At 39.8% G+C, this 13,375-nt stretch overlaps 1 protein-coding gene across 1 annotated transcript in view; it reads left to right on the forward strand.

The window, feature by feature from the left end:
• The window catches only part of Efcab3 (EF-hand calcium binding domain 3), a 506,364-nt gene that overhangs the window by 243,624 nt on the left and 249,365 nt on the right, over positions 1-13,375 (forward strand). The window contains exons 61-67 of the mRNA XM_087572380.1: positions 197-250; positions 1,433-1,537; positions 2,819-2,872; positions 8,617-8,721; positions 11,317-11,370; positions 11,984-12,088; positions 12,623-12,676. Of these exons, the coding sequence (XP_087428506.1) occupies positions 197-250; positions 1,433-1,537; positions 2,819-2,872; positions 8,617-8,721; positions 11,317-11,370; positions 11,984-12,088; positions 12,623-12,676 (531 nt within the window). The remainder of the gene's footprint in view (positions 1-196; positions 251-1,432; positions 1,538-2,818; positions 2,873-8,616; positions 8,722-11,316; positions 11,371-11,983; positions 12,089-12,622; positions 12,677-13,375) is intronic.

Here is a 13,375-nt window from a genome sequence, read left to right on the forward strand (position 1 = left end):
TAATTTCCCCTCTGACATGTGGAGTGTAGGTATAATATCTATGGTTTATATTCTTAAGCTTGATAAAGTGATGAAGATAAAAGATAAAGATTAAAAACGGGTTTTGGGTTGTCTCTTCCTTTGTAATTTACCAACTTCTGGTTTGTTTTTTAGGTAGCTTTTTATAACTAACAATAATTTTTGCATTTTCTTATAGTTGACGGAAAAATCCCACTCAGTCAACTGATGCGTGCGGTGACAAAAGTTACGGGTGAGCAAGAGCCTGGCTTAGTGACCTTCGTCTTCCACTCACTTACATTCTGATGCTTCCTTCTGACTGTCACATTCTGTCCTCCCACTCTACCACTTCAGCTCAGAGGGCATTTCTATTTAACTATCTAGAATACCAAGTGGCAAACCATGACTCTTAATGTACTGGGAAAGCATTTTCTCGTGCAGTAGCCATCTCTGTTAGCTTCTGTACCATGCTATTCTTTCACACTGTCATGATAAAACTATGAAGTTCTGATAAAGATTTCACAGTCCATGAAGCCTAAACCGAATACTACCTGTCATAAGAGCATTTTTCGTCTCTAGACAATTATGGTTAACCAGTGAGGTGGATGAATTTAAATTATTTTAACTGCCTCTTATACCTTAATGTGTATAATATGAACGCCAGGAAGGATTTTTTTTCTTATTGCAATCAAAGCTGACAGATCTAACATTAAGTAAGAAGACTAGAGAACACAGAACAGAAAGGTTGGGTCACAGTCAAAATGCTATGAACACACTGTGTGTTAAACCATTTTAAGACAATATAAGAAACAAGGGAAAATGGGGTAACTTAACAAATGTGGGCCATGTTACCCAGTCTAGTGCGTACATGGAGCTGAAATTCTAACATGTAGGCTGAGTCAGTCCTTGTTACTCCTTTGGTTACAAGGAGCTGAGTTCAGAATTAATAAGGTAGACTTACAGATGAAAAATATTCTGGTCAAGATCAAAATCTCCCCTTTCAGAAAAATTCAGAGATATGTCTGATAAACAGGTGTAGGTTGCCAACACATTATACAAAAAATAAACCTGAAATAGTAAATTTTCTTAGTAGAATTAAATTCATATTGGAGCAAGAGCACCTTGAGCTGAGCTAACAGGTTAAGTACTTAAATAAAACTAAAGACAATATCGTTCCTAACTCAAGGAGAGCAGAACTGCTGGATTTGGATCAACTCTCTATGATGTTGTAAACAACTTGTACTCTCTAACCTGTGTCCCTTATGGCTGTGTCCCGTAACTGGAGAGTCTACATTTTAAGAAACAGTTGCTTTTGTGGTGACTGGGGCACTTGATTGCGAAGCTTTGGAAGCTGCCGATGAATAAACAAGTGTTTTTGTTTTCTAAACTTCAGAGCCTTTCATGACCCATTTAATTCAATTTCTTTATTTTTAAGGAGGACAAGTTAACATCAAAGATATAAAAAGTACTCTGGAAAAAATGGGAATAGAGCTCACAGAAAATGAATGTTCCCAACTGGAGAGCGTGCTTCCAATTAATGGTAAGCATTAAAAACAAACAAACAAAAACCAAACAAACAAAAACCGGCATAGACCCTTGGAGGCTCCCAGAGACTGAACTTCCGATCAAAGAGCATACAAGGGCTAGACCTAGGCCCCTGCACATGTATAGCAGATGTGAAGCTCTGTCTTCATGTGGAGCGGGGCTATACCAAAGTTGTTGTCTGTCTATGGGATATGCTTTTCTAGGCTGCCTTGTCTGGCCTCGGTGGGAGAGGATGTACCTAGTCCTGCATTGACTTGAGGTTCTAGGGTAGGTTGGTAACCAGGGGTTAACCTCCGCCTTCTCAAAGGTGAAGGGAAGGGGAGGGGAGGGGAGGGGCCATGTGAAAGGGGGGGATTGGGAGGGGATGGGGACTATGATCAGGATTTAAAGTGAATAAATAAATAAATAACTGGAAATAAAAACAGTGCAAGCTTTAAGAAGTCACATGAAACCCTACTGGTTTATAAAGCTAATTAAAACCACCATGTTTTTTTTAGAAAGAAAGTTTGAGCAGAGGTCCCACGTGTAGGTGAACAATGGACTTCCCAGAAGTCATGGGTTATTAAATAAAGATCTCAGTGTCAGACTCAGGTTCCCTCCTTGTGACTAGTTGGTCGGGGAGGTCATAGAGTCCCCCAAAACAATATACAAAGAATACTGTCATTATGCATGGTTGCCCATCATAACTAGATGGCAAGAGCCTATTTGCTGAAGACACCATACACTCTGGTTGTGGGGACTGTCTCCCTGCTTTCCTAGCTCTCACAGCACTGGTGCAGTCTGTGTGTTTTGATGGGCAGGGGCACCACAAGTTTCGATTAACTTGTTTTTTAACTTTCATGACTATTTATATTTGAAACCTAAAAAAAAAAAATAGTTTAGAAGCGATCCCCACTCATCAGAAAGCGATCTTATGGTTTGCAGTGAGTCTCTTATGACTCTTACATTAGAAAAAGGTGTGCTTTTTTTTTTTATTTGTTCATTCCAGTGAGAAAAATATCTTCAAATTCTATGGGTTCACATGTAAAGGTGAATGGTTGGGAAGGTTCCAGAGAAATTAAAGAGAGGGCAGGGGCAAACTAAGACACCTCTGCTCTGTTTCAGCAGGATAGAATGTCCGCGGTAATTCCCCCAGGATCTAGGAAGCCATATTCAGAATGTTTTTCCGTTTGAGTTGTTTTCCATCTTCTGTAAATAAGGGTGAATCGTGAAGTTAGAGCCTTGGCTGGTTTCCTTTGCTTCCTGGCCCCTGGTGACCTGCTTTCTGTCCTTACAGCCAAGGGGAAGGTGTACAAGAAGAGGTTGCTGGAGACGGTGGTGGCCTCCAAAAGTAAGTGACGATGAACAGGCTCATGAGTATGAAGCTTGTGTTGTGTTCTTTAGGTTTGGAGTCCAGTCAGTACATTAGTGTTATTTTTACAAGTGTAGAGTCTGTGTGTAATAATACTCTTGAACCATTCTTTTCATTCAAAATGCTTTTAAATTAATTATTTGGGAAACTGTACAAAGTAACGCATTATGAGGCACCTTTATGCATCTATGTCAGTATCCTTTGTTCTCATTCTTCCATTGATCCCACCCCCAACCCGTGCCCTCTTCTACCCATCATTCCCTCCTTTGCCCTGGTTAGTCCCCTTTCTAGCTTCCTTAACACATACACTCCATTATCAGCTCCATTTCCCCTTAGCTTAAGATCCCTTCTTCCTTTCTCCCTTTCTAGTTTCATGACATACATGTGCATATATAAATATCTATAGTACACATATAACACATATATGTACACGTCTCTTTCTGTGTCTCTGTCTCTGTGTCTCTGTCTCTGTGTCTCTGTTCTCTCTGTCTCTGTCTCTGTCTCTCTCTCTCTGTATGTGTGTGTGTCTGTGTGTGTACAGTTAGGAAAAAAGTAAAGTAAAACCAAATACTACTAAATGTAGAGAAGAAAGAAAGTTGGAAAAAGAAACTAGAAACTAGGAAAAGAAAAACAATATTGCATCTAAAAGATATATAGATTTAACTATATGAATATTTGAAGAATCACAAAAATATGTTAAAACACAATAAAGTAAAAGCACTATAGTGTAGTAATCTGTAGGAACAGAAAGCAAGGAATCACAGGGGGGAAATGAACAACAACAATAACAACAAAATGAGACAGGAAATGTTGGAGTACCTTTACCTGGTCCTTAAATGTAGACTCCATTTCCCCTCATGATTTATGCTGCAGCTAAGTCTGCACTGATCAAATGTCTGGTATCTACAAAAGCTGTCTTCACCAAAGTAGTCTTTTTTCTTTGTGTACTGGGAACCTCTGATGGAGACACTTAGCCTTGGATTCTGTAGGTTGGGCGAATTCCCTCACTGTCCTGAGACTCCAGAGATCACATGAAAGCTAATGATTTAACTAGAGGATGTCTCCTGAGTGCATTGGAAATCTGGGGAGCAACCACAGCACTAAGACTGGTACCCGGTCTTCCTTAGTGTTACTGTCCTTGCTATAGGGATTCCATTGTGGATATCCAGTACACTCCTGAACGTCAGTGTTCTGAGATCACAAAGCAGCAAATGACAGATTAGCTGCTCAGAGCTCCTGCCCCCAGTCTCAAAGCTGTCAAGCTCTAGCTTTATTGTTAGTTGATGAGATCTGCTCATGGCTAGCTCTTCCACCCTATCTTCTGAGTGTTCCCTGAGCTTTAGATGAAGGAGCTGGGTTGTAGATAGAACCACTGTGTCTTAGGGTTTCCATTGCTATAAAGAGACACCATGACCAAAGTAACTCTTATAATGGACAACATTTAATTGGGGCCAGCTTACAGTTTCAGAGGTTTAGTCCATTATATCAGAGCAGGAAGCATGGCAACATGCAGGCAGATATGGTGCTGGAGGACCAGAGAGTTCTACATCTTAATCTGTCTAACAGCAACTAGGAGGAAACACTCTTCTGTAGGCAGCTAGGAGCTAAAGCATAGGACCTCGAAGCTCACCCCTACAGTGATTCACTTCCTCCAACATGGCCACATCTCCTAAAAGGGCCACTTCCCATGGGCCAAGCATATTCAAACCACCACATTCCACTCTGTACCACAAAGGCTTGTTCTAAATAATGAGTTTATTGGGGCCTTACCTAGCCATAGAATAATGCAAAATACACTTAGTCTAACTTTAAAGGTCCATAGTCTCTTGCAGTCTCAACAATGTTTAAAGTCCAAAATTCAATGTCCACTCAAAAAACTTCACTCAGTCTCTTAACTGTAATCCCCTATAAAATCAGAATTAAAAAGCAGATCACATACTTTCAACAGCACAAGATATACATTACCATTTCAAAATATCATAGTGAGGAAATACTGGACCGAAAAAGCAAGATCAAAAATCAGCCTGGCAAACTCCAAACTCTGAATCTCCACATGTGATATCAAAGTGCTCTTAAGATCTCCAACTCTTTTCATCTATATTGACTGGATCACATTTCTTTTTCTTGGTCTGGTTCCACTCTATTAGGAGCTTTCCTCAGCAGACATCCTATGCCTCTGGCATCTCTAACATCTTGAGGTTCCCAAGGCAACTTCAATGTTACAGCTTCTTGTTCCAGTGTTATGGGATCCATACATCATCTTCTGGGCTCCTCCAAAGGGCTTGCATCATTTCTCCCGCTCTGCCCTCTGTAGCACTCTAGGCTCTGGTTGACTCCACTCCATTGCTGCTTCTCTTCTTGGTGGTCAACCGATGGTACTGGCATCTCCAATACACTGGGGTCTTCTGATGCAATTAGGCTTCACTGAAAGATTCTCATAAGCTCTCTTCATGGTGCTAAGCCTCTACTTCTTTGCATGACACATTCGGTCCTGGGCTGTCAACTACAACTGAGGCTGCACCTTTACTAACAGCCTTTCCTGGCCTCTCAGAGTGCCAAACTTCAGTTGTTCTCCATGAATCCTTCATGCCTGCAAAACTAGTACCACCTAGGTGACTCTGATGTTCAGCTACAGCATGAGGTACAACTTTGGCTATCTCTGCAACACAGCTTTTTGTGCTCTCAGAAAACACTTCCCAGAAGATTTTACCTCAGAGATGCTGTCTCTTCCTAACCACTGCTAATTTCTTAGCTCCAGCTAACCAGCATCAATTGTCCCAGTAGTTCCCCCTATTCTTGGCTCTAAAGCCATGTGGCCAAAGCTGCCAAGTTCTGCTGCTTGATGGGGCTGGAACATGGCCTCCTTGTTCTATTACATTATCATCAATTTTCTGTTTTCCAAATCCTTCACGGCCTAAACTTGGCTGTCCTGGAACTTGTTCTGTAGACCTACCTTGAACTCAGATAAAGTCAAGTCAACAACCAAGCTATCACAACTCATCCCTTTTCAATTCGACACATGATCATATCTCCTATGTCCAAATAAAAACAATAAACAGGTCATCATAATCCTAGATACAGTTATCCTTTGTTCAAGTGCAAACACATAACAATAAGCTTAGCTGAGTAGGACCTTGCTCTGAGGTCACCATTCCTTTAACCATTTATCTACTTGAATACAGCTCCATTCCATTTCCCGTTACCTGTTTAATATATGAGGCATACATGTTCCCCCTTTCTCAGCTTGCTATACTTGACCAAAATGTTCTTCATGAGAGGAAACCAGAGGACAAATCTATGCTAGGCTTTTTTTTAAAAAAATACAAAAAAACAAAACAAAACAACAACAACAAAAACCTTCTCCCTCAATGCAACTAATGTGAATCTCTTCACCTTAGCCTCAGGCAGACTCCAGAAAAGGGCAAAAAGCGGCCACATTCTTCATGAAAACACCCTAAGAATGGTCTTCAGGCAACCTACAGATTGGGAAAAGATCTTTACCAAGCCTACATCTAATAGAGGGCTAATATCCAAAATATACAGAGAAACCAAGGCAAACATTTAATTGGGGCTGGCTTGCAGTTTCAGAGGTTCAGTCCATTATCATCACGGTGGGAAGCATGACATCAGGCAGGCAGACAAGGTGCTGGAGAAGGAGCTGAGCATTCTACATCTGGATCTGAAGGCAGCCAGGAGAAGACACTGTTCTGCAGCCAATTAGGAGGAGGGCATCTTCCAACTGGGTGGAGCTTAGGTGTAAGACCTCAACACCCACCTCCACAGTGACACACTTCCTCTGCATGGGCCAAGCACAAACCACTGCACACTGGGACTGGGCATCACAGGATTTGTTGACCTCTGTAATGCTCTCTCTATTCTATAAAAGAAGCTTCTTTGAAAAGGGCTAAGAACTATGCTTATCTATATTGATAAGGATAGGGTTAGAATGCAGTTAGGTGCTATGCTGCTCTAATGAAGTTATGATGGGAGTCTCTCTTCTAAGATGCATGACTTCACTAGTCCAAGTAGTTGGCTAGTTTTCTAGAACCAGGCATATTTCCTTTCTATTCATTAAGCCTTATGTCTAATTAGACAGCTGTTGGTTAGTACTAAGATATGAGTGGCATTTTAATACCTAGAATGTATAAAGAACTCAAAATACAAAGAATCAAGGAAAGAAACCACCTGATTGAAAAATGGGCTATGGATCTGAACAGAGAGTTCTCGATACAGGAAACAAAAATGGCAAAGAAATACTCTACAAAAGTGTTCACCATCCTTAGCAGTTAGGGAAATGCAAATCAAAACAACTTTGAGATTTCATCTCACCACAGTCAGAATGTCTAAGATCAACAAAATAACTAACAATAATGCTGGTGAGTGGGAGAGGGGAGCGGGGCCCTTATTCACTGCTGGTGGGAGAGCAAGCTGGTACAACCACTCTGGAAATCAGTATGGAGAATCCTCAAAAGTCTAAACATAAGTAAAGTTTTTTTTTCTAGTTTTGATGCGTTGGTTATTTTTAAACATACGAAGGTGTGTAGAATATAGGAAACACACACAAATCAGCAAGAACAAATCAAATATCAAGTATTAAATTGGGAAAATGTAGTAGTAGAAGTTTGACAACCAGTCAGTATTATGAAAGACACTTTATGCCATTGACAATTGTGAAAATCTACATGACAAAAGCAGAAAACCACACATGTGCCAGGTTCAACAAAAAGTATAAAATCAAGCAGTACCAATCTGCTCAACGATGGCAAACAACGGAACCTCCATGCATTGCTGGAGTATGAATTGGCTCATCCCATTCAAAGGAGACTAGGTAAAATACAGAACGTTAAAGATTGCATATTTTCTTCACCTGTCCTACTGGAATGTGTGTGTTGGGGAGTGAGGGAGAGCTTGTCTCCTGGGCCAGTGGGCCTTACACATGCATATGCATACACTAGTCATCACAATCAATACTGTTTCTTATAACAAGAATTTGGGGACAACTAAATATCCATCTATAGGAGAACAGGTCAACATGTCATGGTTCATTGTTTTTGAAGAGCAATAGGAAGTAGCATGAATGAAGAGCTCTATGTTTGGATATGAACGTGCATGAAACTACAAAAAATAATGCCAGTAGGAGTGGCAGGGCGAGCTTGTAATGTGGTTTGTGTAAGCTTTAAAACTGTACAAACCACTAGCCGCACATGCATGAAATACCCACAATAATTTGAACATTTATGACAGTTGATTCCTCCTAGGAGAAAGGAATAAGAAAGCCATGAGGATGCTCTTCCTGCGCTGTCACTGTTTATTCCTAAAGCTGACTGACATAGATGTCAGTCGTATCATCATGAAGACTTCACATGCCTGCAATATTTTATAATTTGACAAAAATATCAGCAGAATGGTTCAAAGTCTTAGGTAAACTATTTGGAGATACTCTGAGGAAAGAACCATGTATTCTTTCCTGGATTAGAAGTGTGATTGTTACCTGCATTTATGTGACTTTCATTTTCTTATTTCTGCAAGTAGGGTAGGACTTAGAGCACAACCTTTGGGAGTTAGCTGTATCAACCGATCCCACACCCTGAGGACCCATTTTATTGGCAGTTTTTGTACAGCCAATCATACTGCACTGGGCTTTGAACTGACAGTGGTGAATAGCTTGTGTCAAGTTTTTGAGGTTATTCCATTTTTTAAATATTCCTTTCTTTTTTCCAAAGGCGGGGTTGTGGATGTTGCTAACATAGACACAGTTTTGCAAAACATGGAAATGAAATTCACAGACACAGAGATGGAAGAATTGCTGGAGAAATTGCCTGTTGATGGTGAGTGTGTACATCTAATTGTTCCAGTCAGACACATTGGAGAACGAGTGCTTGTGTATCACGAACTTTGGAAAAGAGTTCTTCCACTAAGATGACAACACTTATAAGAACAGACGTAGAACGCAAATAAAATGGTATTTTCTTCTTATTATATTATTGATATGGGCCAGCAACTCCTTTAATTTTAGATCTAAGAGAATATTAAAAAAGATGTCTAGAAGTATTACCAAGACTAGGAAAAAATTATAGAAAGACAAGCATCTGGGGGAAGGCAGCCTAAGCAAGTGAGAAGGGAAGTCAAGACTGGTAACAGAAAATAGCAACTCAAGGCTGGAGAGTATTAACAAAGGAGACAGCTACCACAGCCATATGATCACCCTTTCTCACTCTCTCAGCATCAAGGGCCTTCAAACATCCAGGCTGCAATATCTGGAATGTGTGATATCCCGCTTCCCAGATCAAACCCCACAATCCTTTGGCCATATTCTCAATCACTCTCTTTAAGAATTTAGAAGCATTTTGGTCATCCTTCTTCTTGAGCTTCCTGTGGTCTGTGGTTTGCATCTTGGATAATTCAAGCTTTTGGGCTAAGCTCAAGAAGAAGGAAAACCAAAATGCGGATGCTCCCACTCCTTAAAAGGGGAAAAATATCCATAAGAGGGGATATGAAAGCAAAATTTAGAGCAGTGACTGGAGGAATGGCCATTCAGAGCCTGCCCCACATGTGGCCCATATATTTACAGCCATCAAAACTAGATAAGATTGATGAAGCTAAAAAGTACATGCTGAAAGGAACCGGATATAGATCTCTCCTGAGAGACACATCCAGAGCGTGTCCAATACAGAGGTCAATGCTAGCAACAAATCACTGAACTGAGAACAGGACCCCCTTGGGGGGAGAATTAGAGTAAGGATTGAAAGAGTTGATGGAGCTTGCAACCCCATAAGAACAACAATGCCAACCAACAAGAGCTTCCAGGGACTAAACCACTCCTGAAAGACTATACATGGACTGACCCAGGGCTCCAACTGCATATGTAGCAGAGAATAGCCTTGTTGGGGCACCAGTGGAAGGGGAAGCCCTTGGTCCTGCCAAAGTTGGACCCCCAGTGCAGGGGAATTGGGGGATAAGGGGGATGGATGAGGAGAACACCCGTATGGGGGAGGGGGAGGGGATGGAGCTGATGGACAGGAAACCAGGAAAGGGAATAACATTTGAAATGTAAGTAAAGAAATATAATAATAATAATAATAATAATAATAATAATAATATAAAAATAATTTAGAAGCAAATTCTGAAACACAGTTAAAGCTGAAGTCCTGTTGAAGTGCAGTAAATCGAAGAAATCGATTATAGAATGACTTGAAGAAGCTGCATGTGAAAGAGCACATTTTTGTATTAATGTGCACTGTGTACGATTGGCAGCAGTAGAAGCAGGGTGAAGTGATGGATCCAGACTATGGCATGTGAGGTTTGAGGTGATCATGGCCATGGTTGTGTAGTTCTGCACACACTAAAATCATGCAGCTTTTTTTTTCTTTTCTTTCTTTTTTTTTTTTTTTCGGAGCTGGGGACCGAACCCAGGGCCTTGCGCTTGCTAGGCAAGCACTCTACCACTGAGCTAAATCCCCAACCCCTCATGCAGCTTTTAAATGTATAATTCACATACCCTAAAATCCAGTTATGCCGTATGTGAGTTATTTACGTGTAAGTCTTTCAGAAAAAAATGATGATAGCTTATTTACTTTTAAAGGAGAAAACAAGGAACGAAAGTTCTCCTCTGGGGAAATTTAGGGACACTGTGGACAGTTGATGGTTGCTTTCAGCTGTCAACAAGACAATGAGCAAAAACTCAGATTATTATGGGATGTTTAACAGTCTTGTCAGCTTCTCAATCACATGAAGCATGCATTTAAACATATTCAGTTGCAATTAGAAACACAGAAAATTTTATTTTGGAGTGAACAACAGAAAACACTTCTTAGTCATTTTTTATGAAATAGAAGAGAAATATCTGAGATTCTAAACTACCTTAACTTTCTGAGCAAATTTTGGCCATGTAACATGCCTCCGTTACAATTATTTTTAAACCAGTTTTACAAATAAATATTTAGTTTCTGCTTTATGAAATACATTAGTCATCAGAGTGGCAATTTATTCTATGTGATAAAAGAGTAAGGAGCTGGAAACAGAACATGCCAACTCATTACATAGGGATATCCTTTTAAAATCCAAATTAAAACACTATTATTATAACACATGCAACTCGTAACACCTGGTGCTAACTCAAGATATAATGAGAGTCTATAGAATAAACAGATTTCTGGGGCATGAGAAACATCAAGCAGACACTATAGGAGAAGGTAACAATATTGTGGCTGACTCCAGACTACTACAAGCAAAATTTCCCAACTCATAATAGGTCATTCTCTGGTAACCATGATACAGGGTTTCTAGCACAGAGAATGAAAAAAACACAAGGTAAAATTATAGAGTCTATAAATATTAACTTATTTCTATTTTATACTTTGGTGTCAATATGATTAAAGGCATGTGCCACCAGTGCCGGGCTTTTATATGTGTTTTCTTAACAGATAGTCAGAAGGTTGAATTGAGAAACTTAATAGAGACCATAGAAGGTTATACTGGTGAGTATCCAGTCTGACATGTTAATGTTTAAAATAATTTTTCAAGTTATCCAGCTGGAATATTTAGTCTTATGACTGTTTAACTAGTAGATGCTCAAAAAAAAAGTCTTATTTGGGGGATTTAAATTTAATAAGAAAATTTAAATGTTTTATTTTTGCAAAGAAATTTGAAGGAACTACCTTTCATCCATCAGTAATACGATTTCCTTCTACAGGATTTGAATGACCCCTTCTTTTGATGGGCACAGTATATAACAAATTAAAACTTTCTGGGGGATCCATGTGTCAACGCCATTGTGAGCACAATGATCACATAATTAAGAGTCTTCCTATTAGTTTCTCCGTCCAGTATCACGAATCTCCCATTCTAAATTGCTGAGAACTCTTAACTCAAAGTTCTGCTCAGTTGTGTCAGCCACCGTGCACAAACCTACCACTGAGGGCACGTTCCTTTTGTAAAGATAAGGGATGACGCGCTGGGGCCCCCGATAGTTCTTTGTAGTTGGAGGTGATTGAGGTTGACGATAAGATAGAAAAGATGAGGTATTTATAACTGGACCCAATTGGATTGTTCTCCAAATGACAAGATGTCAATGTCGCTATTTTTCAAAAGGAAGACACATTGATGTCAATGATCTACTAATGGTTCTGAGAGACATGGGGATCGAACTTTCTAAAAAAGAAGAAGAGGTGCTATTGAATGCCCTCCCCATCCATGGTGAGCTAAGCAAATGCCTTTTTAAGGGACTGGATTCTTAGGGGTCGTGGATAGTTTTCTAAACGTGTCTCTTCTATTGCTTCGTTTACAAAGTGCTGAAAATGAATAGGAAAAAAAAAAACCCCAACACATTCCCTGTAATAGAATTTTAATCTAAGATTTACCAAGCTCTTTAATAATTCTGCCTTCAGAATTGATTTAATTCTGGCCCATCCATGTTATTGAGCCCTAAACACATGAGGGAAAGAAGACAAACCACGGAGAGTAAGTTATGCTAAGGTTCTGTTTAGGAGAGAAGGGTGCGGGAGAGGAAACAGAAGGACATGGAGATAGTTCCTAGGTAGCTACCCATCAGGTCTCTCCCATATATATTTGTGTCTCTGAGAAAATTTACCTTTTAAAAACTATTTTCATAGGATGTTAGGGAAGATTTCCCTAAAACGCCTTAAAAATCTCACTGACTGAAACTAGCTGCTTGCTCGAAAGCTGTAACTTTCTTTTCCTTGGGGGATCAATTTCACTTCTTTCTTGCAGAATCTGGAACAGTGTTTGAGAAGAGAGTGTTGGAACAAGTGAAGGCTATGAAAGGTTTGTATGAAGTGTGATTGGCAGAAAAATCTGCTAAGAAGTCAGCACATGCACTGGTAACAGTGGGTTTTAATTGTGCCTATGTCCCTATATTTAGATTTCCCTTTTCCTATACTCAGTACTTTGATGTAATCATTCATGTTATAGCTCACAAGATGTCCATTTTTGAATCTTTTTAATCCAAGCCCTCAAAAAAAATCATTCAAAATATAAAGACTTCCCGGATGTAATAAAGAAAATATTACTCATTTCTCTGTGAACTATTCAACAGCAATTCAGAAAGATTATTTTATTTTATTTCACAAATCAAAAAATATCCTCATTTTAAAAAATACTATATCATTCTCCTTAAAGCCAATTAACAAACAAAGGATGAAGAAGAAAGGGTGGATTGTGGCTAAGTCGCCTTCCCACTCCCTTCCTCAGTACAATTGATTACAAAGAACAGGAAAGGAAGAGAAGTTTGGCTTTGGGCTGTGTGATGACAGAGTCTCTTCCAGGCCTCAGCCAGTCCCCTAACAGCCCAGGCTCCTGGAATACTGTCAGTTAGCAATGTTCTTTGCAGAATTTTGGATGATGAGGGTATTGTCAGTGATATTCAGGTGGAGAGAGTGGTTATAGTTTTTAATACATCTTAAACTGTACCAACAAAGCAGAATTGACTATGGGGAGCTAAAGCCAGGACTCTCCAGTGCTGCC

This window comes from Rattus norvegicus, chromosome 10 (genome assembly GCF_021556685.1).
Source record: "Rattus norvegicus strain SHRSP/BbbUtx chromosome 10, alternate assembly SHRSP_T2T, whole genome shotgun sequence".
In the NCBI taxonomy this organism is placed as follows: domain Eukaryota; kingdom Metazoa; phylum Chordata; class Mammalia; order Rodentia; family Muridae; genus Rattus; species Rattus norvegicus.